Source organism: Watersipora subatra, chromosome 5, assembly GCF_963576615.1.
Source record: "Watersipora subatra chromosome 5, tzWatSuba1.1, whole genome shotgun sequence".
Lineage (NCBI taxonomy): Eukaryota > Metazoa > Bryozoa > Gymnolaemata > Cheilostomatida > Watersiporidae > Watersipora > Watersipora subatra.
Genome location: NC_088712.1, coordinates 26,940,207 through 26,965,847, shown reverse-complemented (window position 1 = coordinate 26,965,847; position 25,641 = coordinate 26,940,207). Strand labels below are relative to the sequence as shown.

Sequence of the window (25,641 nt, the reverse complement as noted above, 5' to 3'; positions counted from 1 at the left end):
GTGCTCGCTAGAATTCTAGAATTTTAACCAGCCAATAAGAGCAAGGGTTCGGCACGAAATTTCGAGCAGTACCGAAATAGTTCGTTTCGGTCATAAATGTCCTCAGCCGAACTTTTTAGAGCTGAAAACGACGTCGTTTTGCGTCATTTAGTTCGGTTCGGTGCCCGTGTGACCACGGCTTTAGCGTACACCCATGATCATGCTAGCCCCTTCACTGGGTCATGTTGTTGAATACACTTAATTTTGCTCGTTATTCACTGTAGCATGCTGTTATACCAAGGCAATTCGGTTGCTATGATCTGTCAAATCATTTTAATGAATGAACAAGAGTGAACCGAACTACCAAACTACAAATAATAACTACAATGAATAATTCATAAACTATTGAATACTTAGCGTATAACTGAATTACAATAAATTTCCAAACTAGAGTTACCAACACTAGCATGCTAAGCCATACCGTAGACCTTATCATACTCGTCACTTCATTGGATACACATGGGTAAGTTGCATGCTACATTAGCACTGATATTTCTATATGCACTTTGCATATCTTGTTGTAAGAGTATACATCCCCATATATGCTCGAACCTATAGAAATAAAGATGCATTTATAATATGCTAGGAAAGGTGCATCACTGTAAAACTACAAGTTTTTTAAATGTTGTAATGACTCAACATTAGTGTTTGAAGCTACAGTATGTAAAATATTGATCAAACAATTCACAACAATTTTTTAAAAAGTACACAAACCTGAAACTATATATATTTGTAAATTTATGCATTAAAGAAAAGCTGATATAATAGATGGTGCACAGCAAAGAAATGCAAAGGGAATTTGCTGTCCATCATTAATAAATGTTACTGCACAGAACAACTAGATGTGTTTAAGAGCAGTTGCAGACTTGTGCAAAAGCTATATATTGCTGCCGGCAAATTTTTTTGGATATGTCATGTTGAATTGTTTGACTTATCTGTATTGGCTACCAATATGTTATAAAAGAAGAAAAATACATCATCCGCTTTAGTTTGTAATTGAATCTACTTTAATCAATTTCTACATGATGTTCAAACCATTTTGCTTAAATATGAAGATAACACATTTGAGGCATATTTCATTGGCCTAAAAATGACTGGGCAAAATCACGCATGAAATAAATGTTTGAGTGTAATGTCTGTACAAAGCTTTGATGCTGAATTGAGATGCGCTGCATGATTCGATATTACATGTGTGTAAATGTGATGCCATATGTGGCAGTCACAAAGTAGATCGTTTGCTAAAACAAATAAAATTAAACTTCTTGAAGTATGGGAGTGATTTATTATAGAAAATAAGTCAGGAAAACTGAAAAATAACTGATTGTCTCCAAACAGTATGCACTAGAAAACAAAAAAACTGAGAAGTTATTATGACATTTTCAAATCAAAGACAAGTTGTCAGAAACTTTTGAGCTTTAACAAAATTGGTGATATCCGCAAAATCGTGTAACCATTTTTTAATAGAAAAGTTATATGTGTAGCTCATAAGAACATAAGATGTATGCCAAAAAGAAGATTTCGCAAAGTGTAAAAAAATGTATAGCGTTTATCGTTTATTGAGCAGCAAGAATAGCGAATACAACTCCGAGCTGAGTATGAAACTCATCAACAATACAATCAGTAGAACAGTAAAAGTAACTTTTAATCCGAACAGCTATAACCAATCAAATGCACTATATTTGTAAGATAATTTACATTAAAAAAGGGTATGGAGAATAATTAAATGGTATATGAAGAATGTCCCATGCAGATTTATATTACATATTAACTGAAAAATGCCATATTGAGATTGCTTTGGACAGTATGTAAAGTATAATATAAGTAAAGTATATAAATCTTTATGCAAACTTGCTTTTCTATTTCTTGTTGCGAGAGCAAATTTATTCGCTGCTTGCTGATCAACAATCTGATAGATAAATGTTTTTTTACCATTGTAACGGATTTTAAAAAACTCTACATATACTCAAACTCTTCTGAACTGGTTTATTTTGTGACTGTATAACTTTGAACAATCAAAATATGGTCTCAACAAATGTTTAGATCTTTCATACCGTATCTTGTCTTCTAAAACGTGTCGCTGCTTTTTAGAGAGTTTTCAGGTTTTTAAGTGCCAATATGTAAGTAAACGCTGGTTTTTGTGAGCTGTCCAAATTTAAAAACAGGTAAAAAGAGATAATATTTGTTTAGTAAGCTTTGAAATTTTGTCTGTTGCCTTTATTAAATTTCATCAATAGTTTCAGCAGCAGACATTGCATGAATCATATTCCCTCAACTGCGCATAAAACTACTTAACAGCTGATAAGTAGTTTTATCTGCAGAATTCTCAAAATCTGTTTAAGGGAACTGCGGATAGAACTACTCATAACAGATTAACACAGGAATTAATAATCCTTCATTGATGAACTTAAATTACATAATAGATGAAGGAATTATGTAATAGAATTTTGCTCAAACTAATTAATCAGAGCAAAATTGACCAGCGGCACAGCGAAAAACCACTTTAAGGGAGATAAGTGGTTTTAGCAGCAAAGGGCAGAGCTCTATAATGGCTATCTGGTTAGCTATAGAATTTTACAGACACAATTTTAATTATTTCACTGATTTAATAAACATTTTTCTATGACACGCATAATAGGGTCTACGAATTAAGAGGAATTGTAGTTAGGTGCATCTTGCTTAATGGTGCAAATCACATGATGCGGATCGATCCCTGCGCGTTGTTGAAAAAAGGTGAGGAATTATATGCCCTAGGTTAATAAGTACCGGCGCAGTTTTATTTTGCTTAGCAAGTTTTTGTAAAACGCTCCTACAAATCTGCTATGTGTGCAGGCTACTTTAACACATATCGTATGTAACGTTGCATCATCATTGCACAGTTTAAGTTCATAATATATTTGAAATTGATTAAATGTAATAAAAGATCACAAACCTCTGTTTAAAACACAAAAAGTAGTATTAAATCGATAGGCTTAAATCAAACAACCCTTGCACTTTTCATACTCAAACATAACTTAGCAGATTTGGAACAATCTCGCTTTTCTCTAAATAGCTTTTCTTTAGCGATTTTCTCTTATTTCTAGTTAGCTAGAAATTTCTGCTGGCATCAAGCTGCTCAGCTAGTAGTATTATTAGTAAGCCACTTTTCGATCTGTTTACTAAGAATTTTGTACAGGGCATCTTCCATATGCTTACTAGGATGCTTATCATTAATTTATGGTACACATCAGTAAGCATTTAAAATAGTAATTTCCAGAGCAATAGTTTTAGGAATGTCAGTGTTTAGGATGCTTACCATTAATTTATGGTTAACATTGGTAACCGTTTGAAATCTGAAGTTCTGAGCAATTTTTTTCAGGAATGCCAGTGAATTGGCATTGCATTAATTTTGATACCGAGTGAAGGTTAATTACTGTATACTTGTTATCCTCTAAGCTAAAATTAAAATTTCGTAAAATTACATAAGATTTAGTTTGGCATCAGCAGCCGTTAAAAATGTCCATAATTGAAATGACTGAGCCTTTGAATCCAGAAGAAAAGATTGATAGCTCTACTATGATCTATAACCCAAAAACACCAGCCATTCTATTGAGCAAACTGACTAAACATCTTGATAGTCATGAGGTCAATTAAAAATATGTCCATTCGGGTATTATGCATCATGTTGGTGGTTTTTCTCTGGGTTTGGTCTTTTTACCTTCTGTGTCACTGTGAATCAAAAAACTATTTAAAGCGAATTTAATAGAATTATACGCTAAAAGTATATTTGGGAAATGAAAGTTAAATTGATATTCGAAGCTATTGAACCAGAGGGTAATAAATATTCGCTCTGTACCAAAAGCGGCAGCAAAATTGTCAGCACTCACTCAGCATTGGACTCATCAATTTTTCAGTAAAACAATTGGTAAATTCACAATGTTGATGTCTATCTCTCCGCAGCCTGGGTGTTGCTGATGAGACAAAAAAATGTTGCCTTGTTATATAGTAAATGAAAGTAATGACGTCAGCAATAACCTAATTTAATTTTATTGATGAGTTTTGTCTTTTAGCCGGTCTTGACTTTTTGCATCTAATTTTAATTGAATCAGCGGTAAAATTTAATTAAAGTATGGCATTAGTTATTTTGATATAGCGATGAGAGGTTTTTCGCTTTTGTCAGTTATGGGCTTATGCTTTTTGTGTATCCATTTAATTAGATCTGCAGTTTTGGGATAGTTTTCTAATAATTTCAAAGGTAACTTTAAAGTCAGCCATAAGCTCTGCACCAACGACAGATAGTTAATCAAGGTATTTTAAGGATGATGACATGGTTGGAAATATACCTTTGCAAAATAAAGCTATCAGGCATAAGTCATGGATAGTAGCTTGAATATTCACTTTTATTAATAACTTTTAACACAAATTTTACAGTGAATGTAAAGGTTTTTTCAAGAACATGTTTTTATTGATGGACGATTCAAATCAATGTATTCTATTCTGTTATTTTGGTCTTTGTATCGTTAGTTATATTTGTTGTAAGTTATTGCTTCTATAGTTGAACGAGTAACTGATCGTATTGTAAACGTGTATGGAATGCACTGGAGTACTGTGAATGAGTGAGATTTAATGAGTGATTGATGGTATTAGACCAAATGAAAGATTACGGATTCGAAATGCTTACCAGGATATTTGCCATAAATTAATGATAAACATCCTAGTAAGCATATTTAAATCGCCCTGTACACAATTCTTAGTAAGCGGATCGAAAAGTTTATACTACTTTGGCCATTATCTTGAAAATACCTTAGTTCCTATGAACTTTGCCATTAATTATTTTTTGAGTGTTATGTTCTTCTATGATAGATAATAAATTAAGAGTTTTTTCATTGCTAAATGGCAGGTTAAGCATGATTCATGTAATGTTCTTTAATAAGAATTGTAAAATTTTATAGCGTCAATTCCGGTTAACTTGTTTATTATTAGCTAGTTGCCAATCCATTAACATAATGAAATAACCACAGGTGCAAATCAGCCTGCAATCAGGTCCAATGCCTTATTGCTGCCGATTCATATTCAAATGTACAACTAAAAACTGCTCAAACTGTTTACCTTAGTGAGATTCATCACTCTTCAGCATCCTCCTACCTTTAAAAATAGATGTTTCAATATTGCCCCCACAAAGTAAAAGAAATAAATGAAATCACTGCTGCCTTTATGTTGTCACTATTTGCAATACGATGATTCTTTTCCTACACTCTCTAAGAATGTAATATGAAATGAATAAGAAAACTGGTTGCTAGAAATTTATATAAAACTGGATTCTTTTCCAGTTTTATATAAATTTCTAGTAACCCGTTTTCTTATTCATTTCATATTATATTCTTAGAGAGTGTAGACTTCTTTATACCTAGATTAGAACAAAAACTTATTGTACACCCAACTCTCTCCTGGAAACGGATGAAAAGGTATGTTTATCTATATGTATGCTTTTATTTTCTGGATAAATGTTGTTTATCCATGTCTTTAGTTTTTTTGCAATTCTTATTAACGCTTAACATAATATTTCATTAGCTACATTTCATATGTTAATCAAGTTTTAAAAACTTTCAGTTTTCATGGTGCTAATTTATTTGTGTGTGCCGCTTACATATGTTTTGTTTAAATCATCAATTAAATGGATTTAAATTTTTAAATTTTTAAATTATGTTTATCATGTGACTGACGTCATTTGCTACAAGATGATATGCAGTTTAAAGGTATTCAGATGGATAAAAGTGAGTTTAGAGGACAAAATCAGTGAGGACTTGCAGACATGACTGTATTTCACTAACGAGTTACTCTAGTAATATTTTCGAACATTATGTGCTTGGATATTTGTCAAACAAGTAAGATGAGGCAGGCTGTGTCAAAAGTTGATTGCCCAAGTCAGCATTCTTGTGGTTAATTTATAGCTTGAGCTAGGTCAGCATCAGTGAACCATTGCTTGGCCATTGTTGATTTAATCTAACCACGGGTCATCAAATGATAAGCAGTAGGCTTTGTGACTCTAGGGCCTAGGCTGATGTGACCTAGGGTCATAATTGATATACAGTGTTATTTGGCTAGTTTATAGTTGATGATCAGCTAGCTGCCTGATATGGCTGCATTTTGTTAGTGGCAGTGCACGTACTGTCAAGCGACAGCACGAGCGTGATCCTAAATTACTAACATTAATTTTTAGTGATGGCAAGGCGTAACGCAATGGCAATGATGGCAAAACGTAAACAAGGCAATGATGAACCGGTAAGTAAATTGGCAGTAATCCCTCACCTTGACATACAATGTTACTTTGTTTTACTATTGGCATCATAGGTCAAACTCATCATATTTTAAAAAACAAATATTCTCATAGAATACACTATATTTCATGTTCACCAGTTGCGCTGATATGCTCGTTAGCTAACTGCCAAAAGTCTATAATCTAACTAATAATGCGACATGAGGCTCACTCCACTAGGAGATGCAAATCAGCAATAGCATTTTGACCATAGGCTAACTATCAGTGCTATACGTATAATAATTGTGTTCTGATGTTGCATAACTTAAAAAATAAATTGCACCAAAATTGTAAGTTGGAATACTGATGAGAACAGTGCAGAAGTTTTAAAAATGCAACTAAAGCGAAATGTTTTTGTTTTAAATGTATCGCCCTATAAAAACTTTTTTAAATTATGCAAGATGTCATGCCAACTAAGCTGCAAACGCATTGCTCTGTGGAAACTCTAACAAGTCTAAGTTGTTGTACCATTTTCTATATATATTGTATATGTAAAGCTAAAACTATATTTTTGGGGGTTATAGAGAAAGCATTGTATGGAAGTTTAAACATTGATATTGCTTTTATAGTTGTTTTCTTGGCACTTTGGAGATTTAGTGAATGCCGTTTGGCCTCCATCTGGTAGATAGTATACTGCCAACATTACAGAACTTCATGCAGGTGCAATAAAACTTAGGTTGGCTACAGGCTTGATATTTGTGTACAAAAATAAAGGCTAGGTGATCTTGGGATCTGGTTTCATCTTTGACTAATTAGCACTTTTTGATAGGCATTTTTTGTATTGAGTCGTATGTGTTATAAATCTTCCTGCTAACGGCTAGTATTATTGTTTCAAAATACTTAGTTATTAATAACTTTTCAATGTTTTTACACAGTTGCTGGTTAGCGGCTGTGGCTGAAGTAGTTCTCCTATATAGGTGCTGGCTAGTTCTTTAGGTATTCAAGTAAAACATGGCCATTATTGCTTTAGTGTTTCTATTGAATATTTACCATTCACTGCGTGAAAGAACTTTGGTTTTATTTAAGGCGAAGTGACAGTTTAATTCAGGGCTGACAACATGAACCAAAGGCTTAAAATGCATCAGATTAAGGTAGGAACATTAATTTACTTTTTGATGTAATCACACATGGTGTGAAAATCATTTATGTACATTAATGTTGCCCAAGTTAGTTACAAAGTGCAACACTCTATGTGTTAATCTTTCGAAAGGCGTCAAACAAAACAAGTAAAATTGTTCATTTAATTGTTACAGCACCTAATAGAAGAGCCAGAAATGCAGCTTGTTCAACTGCAGGAAGTGAAAATAGTTGCTGAACCCATGCACAGTAATCCCTCTGTATTGATCCATCACACTATTAAGGAGGAGCCTGAAGGTTTGTGATAATTTACTAGTTGCCATGGAAAATAGCAACTAAAATGCTGTGCAACTGACCAATATGACAGGAGTGTTTCACATAAGTTTGCTTGTCGGTCATTCTTAACTGCAGCTAAACTATATTCTACTTGTTATATTTCATAAAAATGAATATTACTGATGCTACTGCCTTCTAAGAAAGCAGCACTCAAAATCATTAGACAAATTTTGATTACCCAACATTCCGTGTCAAACTATCAAAATATCCACATGAAAATTCCAAATGTTTATTACATTCAGACAGCATGTTTGTAAACAAACAGCTATCGTCAATACACCATATGTGCTCTATCATGTGTTTAATTATATTTATATATACATATATATATTGCAAGTTCTCAGTTAATGTAATATCCTGTAGATATTTGTACATATTACTTACTGCCGTGAATAACTCTTTATGTTATATCATGTACATATATGTATGTATAACTTGTCATTACGAATGCTCCATATACGATATATACTGTATTTATCTTGCTTATATCACTTACTGTTATGAATGGTCAGTTATGCTAGATTCTGCAAACATCTCTTTATATCACTTACTATTATGGAAGCTCCATATGTGTATTGTTCTATAGACATCCAAGTATATCACTTATTATTATGAACGCCCCACATGCGATTTGTTCTATACACATGCATAATTATATATCTCTTATTATTATGGAAGCCCCCTATGTGATTCGTTCTATACACATGCATATATATATATATATATTATTATGAAAGCCCCATATGTGATTCGTTAAATACACCTCATTATATATCACTTATTATTATGGAAGCCCCATATGTGATTTGTTCTGTACACATGCATAATTATATATCTCTTATTATTATGAAAGCCCCATATGTGATTCGTTAAATACACCTCATTATATATCACTTATTATTATGAAAGCCCCATATGTGATTCGTTAAATACACTTCATTATATATCACTTCTTATTATGGAAGCCCCATATGTGTTTTGTTCTATAGACATCCAAGTATATCCCTTATTATTATGAAAGCCCCATGTGTGATTCGTTCTATACACATCCAAGTATATCTCTTATTATTATGATTGCCCCATATGTGATTCGTTAAATACACTTCATTATATATCACTTATTATTATGAAAGCCCCATATGTGATTTGTTCTATACACATGCATAATTATATATCTCTTATTATTATGAAAGCCCCATATGTGATTCGTTAAATACACTTCATTATATATCACTTCTTATTATGGAAGCCCCATATGTGTTTTGTTCTATAGACATCCAAGTATATCCCTTATTATTATGAAAGCCCCATGTGTGATTCGTTCTATACACATCCAAGTATATCTCTTATTATTATGAAAGCCCCATATGTGATTCGTTAAATACACTTCATTATATATCACTTCTTATTATGGAAGCCCCATATGTGTTTTGTTCTATAGACATCCAAGTATATCACTTATTATTATGAAAGCCCCATATGTGATTTGTTCTATACACATGCATAATTATATATCTCTTATTATTATAAAAGCCCCATATGTGATTCGTTAAATACACTTCATTATATATCACTTCTTATTATGGAAGCCCCATATGTGATTTGTTCTATACACATGCATAATTATATATCTCTTATTATTATGAAAGCCCCATATGTGATTCGTTAAATACACTTCATTATATATCACTTCTTATTATGGAAGCCCCATGTGTGTTTTGTTCTATAGACATCCAAGTATATCCCTTATTATTATGAAAGCCCCATGTGTGATTCGTTCTATACACATCCAAGTATATCTCTTATTATTATGAAAGCCCCATATGTGATTCGTTAAATACACTTCATTATATATCACTTCTTATTATGGAAGCCCCATATGTGTTTTGTTCTATAGACATCCAAGTATATCACTTATTATTATGAACGCCTCACATGCGATTTGTTCTATACACATGCATAATTATATATCTCATATTATTATGAAAGCCCCATATGTGATTCGTTAAATACACCTCATTATATATCACTTCTTATTATGGAAGCCCCATATGTGATTTGTTAAATACACCTCATTATATATCACTTATTATTATGAAAACCCCATATGTGATTTGTTCTATACACATGCATAATTATATATCTCATATTATTATGAAAGCCCCATATGTGATTCGTTAAATACACCTCATTATATATCACTTCTTATTATGAAAGCCCCATATGTGATTTGTTAAATACACCTCATTATATATCACTTATTATTATGAAAACCCCATATGTGATTTGTTCTATACACTTGCATAATTATATATCTCTTATTATTATGAAAGCCCCATATGTGATTCGTTAAATACACCTCATTATATATCACTTATTATTATGAAAGCCCCATATGTGATTTGTTCTATACACTTGCATAATTATATATCTCTTATTATTATGAAAGCCCCATATGTGATTCGTTAAATACACCTCATTATATATCACTTATTATTATGAAAGCCCCATATGTGATTTGTTCTATACACTTGCATAATTATATATCTCTTATTATTATGAAAGCCCCATATGTGATTCGTTAAATACACCTCATTATATATCACTTATTATTATGAAAGCCCCATATGTGATTTGTTCTATACACTTGCATAATTATATATCTCTTATTATTATGAAAGCCCCATATGTGATTCGTTAAATACACCTCATTATATATCACTTATTATTATGAAAGCCCCATATGTGATTCGTTCTATATACATCCAAGTATATCACTTATTATTACGGAAGCCTCATATGTGATTGGTTCTATACACATGCATAATTATATATCTCTCATTATTATAAAAGCCCCATATGTGATTTGTTCTATACACATACATAATTATATATCTCTTATTATTATGAAAGCCCCATATGTGATTCGTTAAATACACCTCATTATATATCACTTATTATTATGAAAGCCCCATATGTGATTCGTTCTATATACATCCAAGTATATCACTTATTATTACGGAAGCCTCATATGTGATTGGTTCTATACACATGCATAATTATATATCTCTCATTATTATAAAAGCCCCATATGTGATTTGTTCTATACACATACATAATTATATATCTCTTATTATTATGAAAGCCCTATATGTGATTCGTTAAATACACTTCATTATATATCACTTATTATTATGAAAGCCCCATATGTGATTTGTTCTATACACATGCATAATTATATATTTCTTATTATCATGAAAGCCACATGTGATTCGTTAAATACACCTCATTATATATCACTTATTATTATGAAAGCCCCATATGTGATTTTTTCTATACACTTGCATAATTATATATCTCTTATTATTATGAAAGCCCCATATGTGATTCGTTAAATACACTTCATTATATATCACTTCTTATTATGGAAGCCCCATATGTGTTTTGTTCTATATACATCCAAGTATATCACTTATTATTACGGAAGCCTCATATGTGATTTGTTCTATACACATACATAATTATATATCTCTTATTATTATGAAAGCCCCATATGTGATTCGTTAAATACACCTCATTATATATCACTTATTATGAAAGAAGCCCCATATGTGATTGGTTCTATATACATCCAAATACAGTCAAACTTGGATAACTCGAACTTCACGGGACCGAGCGAAAGTGTTCAAATTATCAGAGCGTTCAAGTTATTAGAGCACTGTCACAAGTCCATGTATTTACTTATTTATTAGTAGATACATGTACATATACAAACTATAATATAAATCAAGAGCACAAATGGCTTGTTTCAAGTAAAATGCTTCTAATGTAAAGTTTAAAATGTTTTTATCAAAAGTATAGAGATTTTTCTATTACTTGAGATTGGTTTGTTGTTTGAGATGATGTTATTGCCAGGACAAATTTTTAGATTGACATTGGCAAAACTTCATCATTGTTGAAAAGCTCAAAAGAAATTCTTTTGAGCGTTTTACCCACGATCAATTTTGCCGATTTTTCTTGAAGTTTATGCAAAGATTACCTTACTTTACCTGAGATTCGTTAAGAGCAACACTCCGAGGCAGTTCAATTAAAAGTTTTACGAGGTTTTACGGTACATGGTATATCATTCACGCTTTTTGAATGGATACTTATTGAATGTACACACGTATTCTGTGTTTAGGTCAAACGATGAATAGTTTTTTTAGCTAAGACAATGTATACGTTTAATTGCAACAATTTTTAAGACATTTTAAACATTCAACATTCCGACGATGATTCAACACGGAATCAACGTCGGAAAACTATTCATCGTTTGACCTAAACACAGAATACATGTACGTTCAATAAGTATCCATTCAAAAAGCGTGAGTGATAGAGTGATATACAATGTACCGTAAAACCTCGTAAAACTTCTAATTAAACTGCCTCAGAGTGTTGCTTTTAACGAATACCACTTTCCTTGCTTCCCAAGGACAATAGCTAAGCGGATGTTTGGTATAAATCAAATTTCACCAAACCTTTAGAAAAGTTGTTGACAAAAATATTTTGTTCATAGTGGTAATAACGGCGCTTATGAATTACGAAAAGATGCGGTTTACCTCTATGGCTTGGAATAAAGTGATTTTCTAAAGCGATAACAACCGTTTCGGTAGCCGTTGGGCAAAAAACAGTTCGAGTTAACAGTGTTGAGTTTGAGTTATCTATAGCAATTTATCATTATTTGGGAACGGACCAAAGAAACCATTCAAATTAACCATGTGTTCGAGCTATCCGTGGGCGAGTTATCCATGTTTGACTGTATATCACTTATTATTATGAAAGCCCCATATGGGATTTGTTAAATACACTTCATTATATATCACTTATTATTATGAAAGCCCCATATGTGATTCGTTAAATACACTTCATTATATATCACTTATTATTATGGAAGCTCCATATGTGATTTGTTCTGTTGGCTTTCAATGTTTTGATGTTATATAGCATAAACGCTGATAATTATTATCAGTAACAGTTAACACTATTTACCATGAATGTGATTCATGGCGAGCAGCATGTTAGCAGGTGTTAACACACAAATGCTGATACTATTTGTTAGATGCTAAAAATGAATGATGGTGAGCTCAACATGCTGGCTGACCACATGGGACATGATCTTGGGATACACACCACGCGTTACCAGCTACAAACAAGCATAATTGAGAGGAGTAAAATAGCCAAGCTCCTGATTAGAGTGGAACAAAGGGAAGAAAAATATGGTGTGTTGCCAAGTGACGGAGAAGGTAACTAACTACTTATTGATTTTAAGCATGCTCCATTTTAAATTGAATACATAGGTTTTAAAGCATGAAGTGATATCTAGCATTTACCTATACTTAATAATTGAAAGCTAGGCAATGGACAATTATCCTAGGATCATACTTTTCAGCATGTTATGCAGTTGTTGGTTTTTTAAAAGCATTACACTGTTATCACTGATATTACTATGACAATAATTTGCTAAATTTTGGCCAGATTAGAAGTAATGAAACTTCTGTGACTTTTGCCACTAAACCAGTTTGAGAAATTTTAAGTAATAAGAGTGAATCAAATATTTAAAAAAACCCTAAGGGTTTATTGCTAATCAGGCTTAACACTGCTTGTGATGCTCTTAGGTATTTTTTGGTAAATATCTTTAGGTGATAACTATGTATCAATAAAATTGTCTAATATAGGTGAAACACGTTGTGATAGTGATGGTAAAGAGGAATCCGTCACCCATCTTGTTGAAGTAGAGGAGCGTGAGAACGATGCAGACTTCATTGCTACAATACGTGTATCAGATAATCATGATGCAACCGAAAGACAAGGTAGCATTATGATCTATATTCTTCTGTATCAACATTGATAATTTAAATTGCATGTTAGACACATGTAACTATTTACAAAATGTTGTGTCATCAGTTCAAACATGTCTGCAATAAAAGCCTGTAAAATTCTAATTCTGGCTTATTTTTTATGTCGTGTTAGAAAAAGTTAGTGTCATGGAGCTTAATAGTAAACCACTAATGATGACCTCAAAATTAGTATAAAAGGGTTAGAGATTGGTGTTTTATTGTACGATGTCATTTTATGTTTGTAAACTGTAAGAATTGGATAAAAGCTTGACAACCATAGTAGGATGTTCTGTTTGCCTACCAATGCTAAGTGGTATAATAATACTAATAGCAATGGCACGAATCAGTGTTCGCATCAAGATTTAGCGATTTTAGCTTAGTTATTATGTAAACACGTATAAAAAGTACAAAGTCTATATTATTTACTAGTGAATTTGCTAAAAAAGCACATTTTACCCCATACTTTAGAAAAAATTATTTTGCCTTGGCAAAGTTTTTCTTTCATAGAAATGCAGCTCTAAAAACTAGGGAAATTTTTTTCAAACAGTGTAAACATTGGGTTCGTAGAGTTCTGACAGTCTCAGCAGCTCAATACTGTTTGGTCTAACCATTTGAGTATGTACATGGGCTGCTGAAAGTAAACTGTCATCAGTTTGTGTGTGCAAATTGAACTGGAAACATTATTATTCAATGTTGTTCCAAATCCTTCAAGATGATAATGCATTTTTCTGGTATTCTTTGGTAAATTTTAAAGTTTTACAAATGCATAGTATGCTGCCTTAAAACTTGAATTTTTCACTATTGCAACAAGCTATATTGAAGAAAAACTGCATGTTGTTCGGCTTTGTATTTCCAGCAACTCCTCCAACTTTTATGACTTACAATCGACTAAATGACTCATCTATTTTTTAGGAACCAAAAAACCAAGATGGACCCTGTTGGAAAAAGACGTATTCAGCAAGCTATGGCAAGATAAGACAACTGTACCTTCCAAAACGATTTTGCTGAAAATTAAAGACGCTCTCCCACACAGATCATTGGCGGTATTGCGTGCAAGAGCTCACAACTTCCTAAAAAGCAGTACAGCACCTAACAGCCAGCTCTAAGCAAGACCGTTGGGAATTCGTTTTTTTTTCTACTATGCCACAGTCACCTTGTTCATAATTGGTAGTCAATTAATGTAGCCATCTTATATCTCAGTTTTTTTCCTTATTCTGATTAACAGTAGTTTTTAGAAATAAAATATTTTTAAAAACTAAATTTCTATTTCAAAGTTTCATGATTTTTTAAACACGTTTTTAAAATGTTGATTGCTGTTTGTAATTGTTGTTTGCTTTTGTAATCTTTTGTGAAGGAAATGGCTTTTGTGATTTTTGTATTCATTTTGAAGGGAGATGCTTTTCTCATGAATAATTCAATATTATCTGCAAATACAATTACAAATATTGCATATTGCTATTTCTGTAACACTCCTAATTATACACAACGATTTGAATAACGGGCAACGATTTGAATAATGATTGAAATAATAAATTATTTCAATAATTTTTGAAACAAAATTATTTCAAAAATTTTGGAGGGTCAGCACAAGACCAAAAAAACTACCACCTTGATTAAAATTGAGCGGCATACACTCCTGCATGTACAATTGAAAAGGCTGCAAAATAAAAAGACAATCTAGTTATACATTATCTGAGTAACAAATAATCTAATCTAATTTAGGAGCGAATAATCAAGTTAATCAAGATAATCAAGTTCAAGGTTGATATTAAGCTTAAGTATTGAAATGTAAAACTAATTGATAAAAAGTTTCATGAAGAATGCTATTCCATAGTAATTAGAGTGACTCAGAGAGACACCAGTACAAAATTGGGTTTTCCAAGCTATATTTGAAGTTGCCCACACAAATGATAATCGGACAGACAACTCCGAAATATGTTTCAATTTATCAGTTATGGGGCTAGCCCCACAGTGTTTTAATTTATTTGAAAAACATTAAAACTTTTGGAGTTGTCTCCCGGGGAAAGCAACTCCAAAATTGATTCATGATTTGTTGTAATGTAAAAAATTGCTAGAAATGATTTGACACATTCTACAGTGGTTTACAATGTATTTAAGCACCCATCCACATATGGGGCGCCCCATATGTAGACGAATGCCCCATAACAGGACCGGATTTTTGATTCAGGCCCCATATGTTCCTATATATGAATATATATTTATATATATATATATTTAGATATATATATATATATATATATATATATATATATATATATATAGTTTTCAGCCAAAACTATAGCTTTTCGTGTGCAATAGAAATAGAAATGGAGTTATGAGCATCGATACATTGCAAGCCGTGTTAAGATAGTCACACAATGCCATTAAATAAGATGCTATAAATCTGCATATTTATAGTTATACAACAATGATCTGTCAAATTATACAAATATATTTTCATGAACAAGTGACATAAATGAACCAGACTTATATTACATGCAAAAACAAAAATTAATGTTATTAAAACACAAAATATTTTCATCGTTTGCTCGGATAGCTGCGTTTTGGTTGTTGATTTCGATGGATGTTGTTCAATCTTGTAGTGGTTCAATACAATCTACAATCTCTTCTGTCTTCAATTCTTCTGCACTGCTGAACCAGTCAATATTAGCGTCCAAACAATGTTTCGGCAGAGCAAAACTTTCATGTGCTGCATTTAGCACTCATGCTGTGATAATAGTTGGCTCTCTAAACGTATGACCTCTGGTCAAAAACTTGTGAACCGGTTTTATACGCATATCCTTTAAAGTATTAGGATCCCGTTAAACAAGGAACTACTATTAGCCTGAGATGGTTAGTTATTAATTCTATGGCGTTGCTTTCTAAGTTCCATCTACAGTCCTAAATTTGAGCCGTTTTTATATGATTAGGCTACTTTGAAGTGGAAATACCGTGTTAAACAGAGAGCTACTGTTAGTCTGAGACCGATTATTGCTACGGTGTTGCTTTAAAAAATTTTACAACAAAAAACAAAAGCTTTGGATTTGGAAAACGAGAGAATTAGGTAATTGTTATTGATATAAATGATTTATTAATAATACCATTTTGCGGACACTTTTTCTAATGATCAAGAGATAATGTGGGCTTGAAATGATCAAATAATGTCAAGTTGGAGGTCAAATAGAGGTAGCGTTCAATTGGAGACTGGCGGTCTATTTTGCACCCTCCTCTCAGGGTGGCAGTCAATTGGCAGTGGCGTTCAATTAGATGTTTTGCAGTATTTTCTTTGCCACTGTGTTCCAGTGTTTGTTTATCGTATATATATATATATATATATATATATATATATATATATATATATATATATATATATATATATATATATATATATATATATATATATATATATATATATATATATATATATATATATATATATGTTAGAATACCCATGTGTCCTAGTGCTTTTGTAGAGTATATATGTTAGAATACTCATGTCTACCAGTGCTTGTGTAGAGTATATATGTTGGAATACCCATGTGTACTATTGCTTGTGCAGAGTATATATGTTTGTATTCCACTGTATACAAGTGTTTGTGTGATGTATATATTTTAGTAAAACTGTTTAGCAAGAGAGAGACTACATAAACATGATATTATTGGGAAAAAACTAGTATTTACCCTTTTGTTTTATTTCTCAGTAACTTAAAGCCCATAATGTGGTTATTTCAAAGGTTTGAAATACTTAGTCATTCCAGTGCTGGAATTACACTAGTAGTTTATTTGTAATTTGGGATCAGACTGATGAGTACAGAATGTGATTTCATTTATCTAGCAGTTTGTTAGTTTTATAGCTATAAAAGGCATCAAGTATCAAAAAGCTTGATAAAAATAAAGCCTTTGTTTTTCAATAATAGAATAATTGTTTTTTTTGCTTTCAAGTATCTCAACACTTAATAATCCAGTCCATGCACTAAAGAAGTAGTAAATACCTATTTGGTAAAATCTACCATAAAATGTAACATTACTATGAACACTACTGTATGATTTTACATAGTTGCTAACGATGGTCGGAGAGACTCGATAGAAATGTGTTCAGTATATAAAACTTTTGCCACCTTACGTAACAGAAACTGAATTTTACTTTTATAAATTTAGTTAACTAAATACGCACTTGAAGCTATGTTTCAATATTTTACTACACTAACTCTAATTTTGTTGTCTTAACTTTTTATTAGCTCTTTCCTGTTTGGCGCTTTTTGCCACACGTTTGTTATAACTTTCAGCCAATATTTTAACTACTTCAAACTGGTTCGGGGAGAAAGACTGGGTGATCCTGTTCTCAAACACAGTCTCTCATGTACAGCCATACTTTAGCCATCGTAAGCCATAAGACTTACGATCTTAATGCAGTTATTGAGCTTTATTAGCCAACCTTTTAAATACTTTCGTCAAACTGGTTTGAAGAAAGTATTTAAAACTTACGACTTGCTTTCAAAAAGCAACACAAATAAAAGATAATGCAAGGAAACGTGATTGAATAAAATATAAAATTAAATATATACATGTACAATAGCAGTTGCTGCTAGCAATTGCCAGGAACGAATAGAAAAGTTATTCCTCGCTACAACAGTTGACTTTAATGACTTTGGATTGCGATCCACAGACTTAGAAGCAGACTTTCATTTTGAACAAAATTAAAATTTTGTAGGCGTTCATAGTTTTAATTTTCTTGCAACTTAGCTTATTTTTGCTTAGTTTCGCCCTCACGATCAGTCGGTCGTTTGAAGAGAAACCTATCTAAGGACGCTTGCCTTTGTCGCCCTTTTAACATGTTGCGATAATGATGAACACAGGTGTCGTCACAAAGAGTTAATGTTAGTTAATGTTAGAGTTAGTTAGTCACATAAAAATCGCTGCCGATCTTGAAGATCGCTGCGATGTTTATAAACTATGATTATTCATTATGCAAACTAAATGCCTTCTGTTTAATATTTTTGAAGGCATTTCTGCTATATTGCTGAGCTAACTCAATCATACATTTCGCATGTTTATCAATAATTTCATGTTTGATACCAATTGTTATCATTCACTTTTTCTCTGCATTATTCTTCATTGTACTGGTTAACTTTTGGTTTGCCCACAGCACTTTTAATTCACCTAATTCTGTACTTAAAATACAGTTGAAAAATACTTAGTGATGTTGTTCTCATAAAACACCTTCGATATACTTGGGCACCGACTCGCGTGCCTATATCTCAAACATGGCTCGTATGTTAGTGCTAAAACTTGCCTAAAAGCTGGCTTGTATCTCAAGTCTCTCATATGTTGGGCCCTCGTGAGGTGAACTGTTACCGTACTTGGTCATATAGTCGCCTTCAAAAAGTCGGTCGTATGCTTGTATGTGGAAGATTACAAAATCTATATCTACAAAAAGAAACTTGATTGAAATACTGATCACATCTCGATTTTCTCATATGTTGGGGCAGTTCTATCTACAGACATGACTGTGTGTAATTAGATTACCCTTAATCCTTAACATAACACACACAATTTAATTGTCATTTTATATGAGTTTCTCTATGAGGATCACTCTATGTTTAGGCTGCAATTGTGAGAGAATTCAAAGAATTGAAGGCAGAGTTGGACAGAATTGCTAAAGAAGATTTACCAAAACTCAAACTCACAGATCAGCTACAGTTAAAGCAGACAGGTATATGAATGACCATAAATTGATAATTTCTCTACCCTCATACAGGGCTGCCCACACTGCATGTCTCCTGTTGATGCTGACATCAATTTATTTAGCATATGACATGTGGACTCCGCATGTTAGGGTTTGCTGGAAGCTTAACAATTGTAAGGCTAGATCTTTGATTGAAAGCAGTTTTATTCCAGAAGGTTGTGATTTCCTATTGCTATTACCAACTTGCTACCTTGATATAAGGATTTTTTCTTTTCACTGAAAAAACTTTTAGTGAATAGTAGCCAAATAACTTGCCATTTCATTCAATCGAATATCAAAGCAATACAAGCAATTATTTGCTTTGTTTCCCCTTAAAGAGGAGCTTACACTAATTTTTATTAAGTTTTATAAGAAAGTATCAGTATTTGTCTATAATTTGCCACTAGAACTAATTGAATATGTATGTTGGGGGTTCACTGTACTGTAGTACAAGTACAATATTTATGATTAGCTCAGGTAGCTTTTACTAACATCGATTCTGCATGAAGTGGTAAGAAAGGAGTTACATTATTCAGTGTAGTGATTTGGGAGATGTTTTTGTAGCATGGCTGCTAGTACATTGATGGGATAACATGGGGTGATACAGCCGTCCGTTTACCCAAGATTTTTGGTAGCCGCTCTGATTGCTCCAGAGATTAGCTGTTATCAAGTGGCATTCAGTGATTGTATCATGTAAAGACTAGCTACTCGTATGCCATAAAAATGAATTGCTTACATTGCCAATGTATTTGCAATGTGTCAGTGATGGCTTATGGATGTGTCACTTTGAAACTAGTTTCGTTGTCACAATCAGTAGAGAAATGACTGGCATGTCTGTAATTGGATGAAATAGTAAATTTTACCATCTCCACTCTATCTCATTAATTTCATATACATGCTGTTGCATTCATTTTTGGGCCTTTCAATTGATGAAGATAAAATGATTTCCTTGACACAAACAGTTTTTCATAATTTCGTGAACAAAAATATTACCCTGAGTAAATATATACAGAAGTCATTGATATAAATTGGAATCTATTAAAAGTCATTTAGAATAGTGTATTTGGTAAATCCTTGTGTAAAATCCTACACATACCACCGCTCAAATCAACGTTTAGCTGTGCGATGGACTACAACGATTAGCTGTTTGTACGTCATCATCAATGATAAGGTGTACACACTTTGAGCGATGAGCTGTATGTGATCGCTAACCAACAGCCAATTAGAAATTACAAAATTGCATCAGTGATATTGTAAGTCTTTTTGTTATCTTTAATTATCTGATTATGCAATTCATCACGAGCATAGTTCTTCATCATGCTTATGATTATTAACTGACACAAATCTTCATAACTGTTGAGATTGGATCTGATGCTGATCAAGATGCTAATAGTTGCTGTCATCGGTGTCAAAGTTCAACATGTTGAAAGTCCATCGCATCGTCGCCAGCAACGATTGGGTACGCCGCTCATCACAGAATGATGTCATAGCAGTCCATCGTTGCGGTCTATCGCATCGCTAATCGTCGATTTGAGCGATAGTGTGTTCGGGCTATAAATCCTTGAGGTAAATCTTATTTTGGCACCATAAATCCTCATGAAAATGCTGCCATCCTGTTTAACCCTCATACCAAAACTTGGAGGTTGTTTTTGAGTTACAGGATTACAGCATATATAAGCCACACCCATTATTTTCACAAAATAGTTTTAGTTTAACCCACACACAATAGTCGTTTGACAAATGTACTCTGTGTCTTCGTCATGACACTCGTGCTTTGGCTGACTAAAAGGCAATCGGTCAATGAGTGTTCTCACCTTTGACTGGAATGTGGTACACATGCAGTAAATTGCGGTACAGTAAGCAAGTACCAAATCAGCGAGCACATTTTGTAGCACATGCCAATAAAATATCACACCTTGCTTTAATTTAAAGTTTTTAATTTTTTTTAAAACCGTGTTAATTTTTATATTTTTAGCCCAAATAATGGTGAAGTACAATTTTTTCTGTATGATGAAATTTACCATGGGTTGCTCGACTTTTTTCCTTTTTTTTACTAGTATTTTACCATATACCATTGTATTAAGAGTACATTTGAATATACTTAATAGAATTTTAAAAACTCTGGATGGTTAAAAAAATTTCCATAGTTACTAACACGCGCATTAACAAGAACAGCCAGGGTTCAAAGGGTTAAAGTTGTGAACGTAGCCTTGGATACTATTAACTGAAATGCTGCTGCAGTTTATTCATTATTAAAAAGCCACCTAACGGATGGAATCAAGGAGTGCGTAAAGCCTGGTCCCCATATACGTCGCAAAACATCGATGACAGCATCACAGGCTATTAGCGGTGAAATGTTTCACACTGTATCACAATGTCTGTGTTAATCCCACACTACATGGTTATCATTTGTTGTAACATTTTTCACACTTTTTCTAGCAATTCAGTATTTACATCAACATGAATATTCCCTGACATGATGATCATATTACACAATGTAGTGACTGAAGTGATGAAATACTAGTCCTACAGCAACTATACTGTAGACTACACAATCCGTGACAGTCAATCACTGTTAATGCATAGTGAACCGTGATTGTTGCACATGTTGCAGGCTGTCATAGATGTTTAGCAAAATATGGGGCAACTTTGACAGCTGCAATTGTTAATTGTTCCAGACATATCCTTGGTAAAGGCATCAGTTTATGACATCTTCACTATGTAATACACTGATTTAGTGTGAACTGGCCTTCATGAATCACTGTATATGCATTTTACTATACAAGTGTACCATATATACTATGATGGACGAGTATATGTACTTATATGTATAATAATTGTGTGAGTTTAGAAAGCAGTTTAAATGTTCTGAAGTGTTGAAATTATGGTTCCTACTTAACATAACTTTATTTTCAATATTGAGGTACTTCTTATCGAATAAGGGTCTGCAACATAATCTCTGTGAAATAGGGTCAGGATTGGGTGTGATGAACCACTCATTCAAGTATATTATTTAAAGATTCTTCAGTCATAAACCATATTAATAATTCTTATTTCTGCGTCTTGGTTGAAAATTGATGGATAAGTTATTTGGTTTACTAAGACTGATCAGTTAGCCTCAGGTCGATTGATTAAAATATGGCTTATGTAGCAGTTAACTGAGTTTTGTTGTTTCATTGTCAATAATGTGCAGTCTCAGTGTATTTGGTACTATATGCTGCCCGATCAGGTACCACTGTATGATCTGCCATCAACATATTCACATAATAATTATCATTGTTAGATGGAATAATAGAGCACCTTTAGCCATATCAATAGTTTACAGTCTGGTGTTTAGGTGAGAAATAGCTGGGTAGAAATAGCCAGGTCGGCATGCTTCCAAGTAATCATTATAACAATGCTTAATATTGTACACTACTGATAGCAGTTGATATTAGTATTATATAACTAATTATTAGTTTATAGTCGTACATCATTGTTTGGCAGCGCTGTCATATTGGCTGACTCTATGTTTTTATTGTGTAAAATAACCTACAAAAGAATGTGAAAATGATGATAAAACAGGAATCCTGACTTCTATGAGCTAATATATTTCTTTCAAGAGCAATATTTCTGTGTAAAATGTTTAATAAGTGTTGCTACTCACATGTATACTCTATATTCTACAGGTGAGAGAAGAGATATGGAGTTGGAAGTTATCTCCGCTTGTCATATTATCGTTAAAGAACAAGGAGCTCCACCTGTTCAATTCCCCAAGTCCCTCACCAGATTGTCCAGCGTACAAATGCCATCCGCTCCCCTCTCCATCTGCCACTATAAGGGTAACACTTATATTGGACTGCGCGATAACACAGTCAGCAGAGTAGACATGGATAATAATGTCACCAACGGGTTCATCTCAACCTCTGGTCAAGTAGAGTCCGTCACTTGCTACAAGAACAAGCTCTACACTCTGTCTCATTCTAGTCCTCTTACAGTCAGTGTCTACAGCATGGAAGGAGAATTAATCACCAGCTGGGAGCATCCATATCATATCTACTTCTCTGACATGCTGGTGATAATTAATGACAAGGTTCTTTTGTCTGACCCACCCAACAGCAGGATCACTACCTACTCTCTAGATGGTCAGGTTCTACATCATATGCCCTGTCCTCTCACTGTTAGTAGCCATGTCACCATACGTTCCCCTGACAACTCATCTCTCATCTTATCATCATTCACACATTCCAAAATATGTAAAATAGACACGACCACCCATGAAGTCATGTGGACCCTCACTCAAGTGAAGAGGCCTGAAGGGCTGGTCAGCTATGGGGAATATATTCTACTGACTGCTCACAACAACAAGACTATCTACATTATTAATTCTACTACAGGTTAGTTATTAGCATGGTGCAGGTTTATTATAATATATATTGCTATTATGCAGGAATACATTATAGTTAAATTGTGTACATGGTTATAAGGAAGCATGCCAACTATTTGTACAGTTTAAATATTACTAGCAAAATTGGTTGATAGACTGAGCTCTCGCAAAAAGGTAGTCTGAGTTCACATTGTAGGCAAGTTTGAATAAAACCTTTAGAAAAAATTATTGAAACGCTCATAACACGAAACTACAATTTTACAGAATTTGTCATAATTCTTAATGAAAAATCAGATGAAAACTACTAATGCAGTGTGTTATATTAACAATCAGAAAGTGTGTATCAGTACCTTATCATTATGTAAGATAGCAGTGATGAATTTTATTTTGCTGTAGAAATCCTGTACTCTGTTCTTCCTAATCAAGTACTTCTGAGTGCACTTGTGAGAGTACTGTGTGTTATAAAATAACATTCCCAGCTCTTATCACACCTGAGATTAATATAGAGATGCTCGTACCATTCTAGGGGAGGACCTGCTGCCCTGCCCTTGTGTCATTCCATGGAACAGTGGTTATTATCGGTTTATGAGAGAGCCAAGCATCTACAGCTTAGAAATTTGACATAAAATGTTTGTGTCAGCTTTGGTGGTGCTTCCATGTTCATTTTATGTTTCTTTTAAGAAGACCTGCCTGACAGCAGTGTCCATGTGGAGCTAATATTTATATGTGGAAGTTTGACTGTGTATTTATTATTATATATTGTAGGGAATATAGTTTCTCAGATGGCACATCGCTCTATAGATGCAGGTAGTGTACCCTCCTTAGAGGTGTCTGGCTCCACTCTAATCCTACCTAAATATAACAGCAAGGAGGTCAGCTTCTACAAGATGAATTAATACCAGAGACTACAGTCAATGTCACGAGAATAAAGGTCGTTATGTAAAGACATGTGGAGAGACATTATTACAAATGACTAGCAGCTGAGTCTCTATTTGAGACTGTAAGTAACACAAGACATATTACTATGAAAAGACAAGCCGTAACATAGTTGACATAAAAGCCAAGTTCTCTTAAGCTCAGCCGTATCCTTCTAAGCCGCCCTCTTCTGTCACCCGTCTCGCTCCCTCGCAGCAAAGCCAACATTCGTAGAGATCCTGCTTTTTTCCACTGAGCCACCATCTACTACCGAGAATTACCATGCTCGGTATCACCTTGAGGAGAGGCAAAGTGGAAAAAAAGACAAACAGAGGAAAAGAAAAACTATATTTAACCTATAATGTTAGTTTTGTTCTTAGACCTTCCTTACATTTTGTTTTAGAAATGTTTTATATATGAATAATTAATCAATGGATTAGGTTGCCAGGTGTTGACTTTAGCCTTTCTAAGCCATGTTGCTGTTTTAATAAAAGACATATTTATAATGACACTTGAAAAGAGCCTATGCTGGAAACCTTCCAGATCAACAATGGGTCTGGTTGCATGCATTGTCATTGTTTTAATTTGGTTTGAGATGGAAAAGAGTGCTTCGCCATGAGCATCATGAGCGTTATCATTGCACCTTTGCTTTTACCTTTTCTTACAAAGAATTTCAGAAACATAACTTTAATGTATAAATAATAGAACCAGTTAAAATATTGTCAGGGCCATGCAAGTACTAATATAATAATTGCAAAACAATTAGGATGATTGTGTCTGAAATACTAGGATTTGTCTCTCTTGTCATATAACCTATTTTATTTTTTTAGTGTGGATCGTTTATATGAGAATGTTCCCGTTTGTAATCAAATAAAATGTGTATACGCAAAATAAAATAAAAATTTAAGAGTTTTTCAATCAAGAATGTTATATATTTCTGTTTTAATGTTTCAACTATTTTAAATTTCAACAATTCTAAAAGTACATTATTCATTTGGTAATACCTATTGGAGTC

General features: G+C 33.2%; 1 protein-coding gene and 1 long non-coding RNA gene across 2 annotated transcripts in view; both read left to right on the top strand.

The window, feature by feature from the left end:
- Positions 1-25,436, top strand: part of LOC137397230 (uncharacterized) — a 34,500-nt gene extending 9,064 nt beyond the window's left edge. Inside the window, exons 6-8 of the mRNA XM_068083518.1 lie at positions 19,225-19,333; positions 23,014-23,721; positions 24,477-25,436. Coding sequence (XP_067939619.1) covers positions 19,225-19,333; positions 23,014-23,721; positions 24,477-24,607 — 948 coding nt within the window. The 3' untranslated portion in view covers positions 24,608-25,436. The remainder of the gene's footprint in view (positions 1-19,224; positions 19,334-23,013; positions 23,722-24,476) is intronic.
- Positions 7,365-12,963, top strand: LOC137397012 (uncharacterized). The gene is made up of 3 exons (XR_010978697.1): positions 7,365-7,422; positions 7,585-7,705; positions 12,843-12,963. It is a non-coding gene; the product is annotated as an uncharacterized lncRNA (long non-coding RNA).
- Positions 25,437-25,641: the final 205 nt, after the last annotated feature.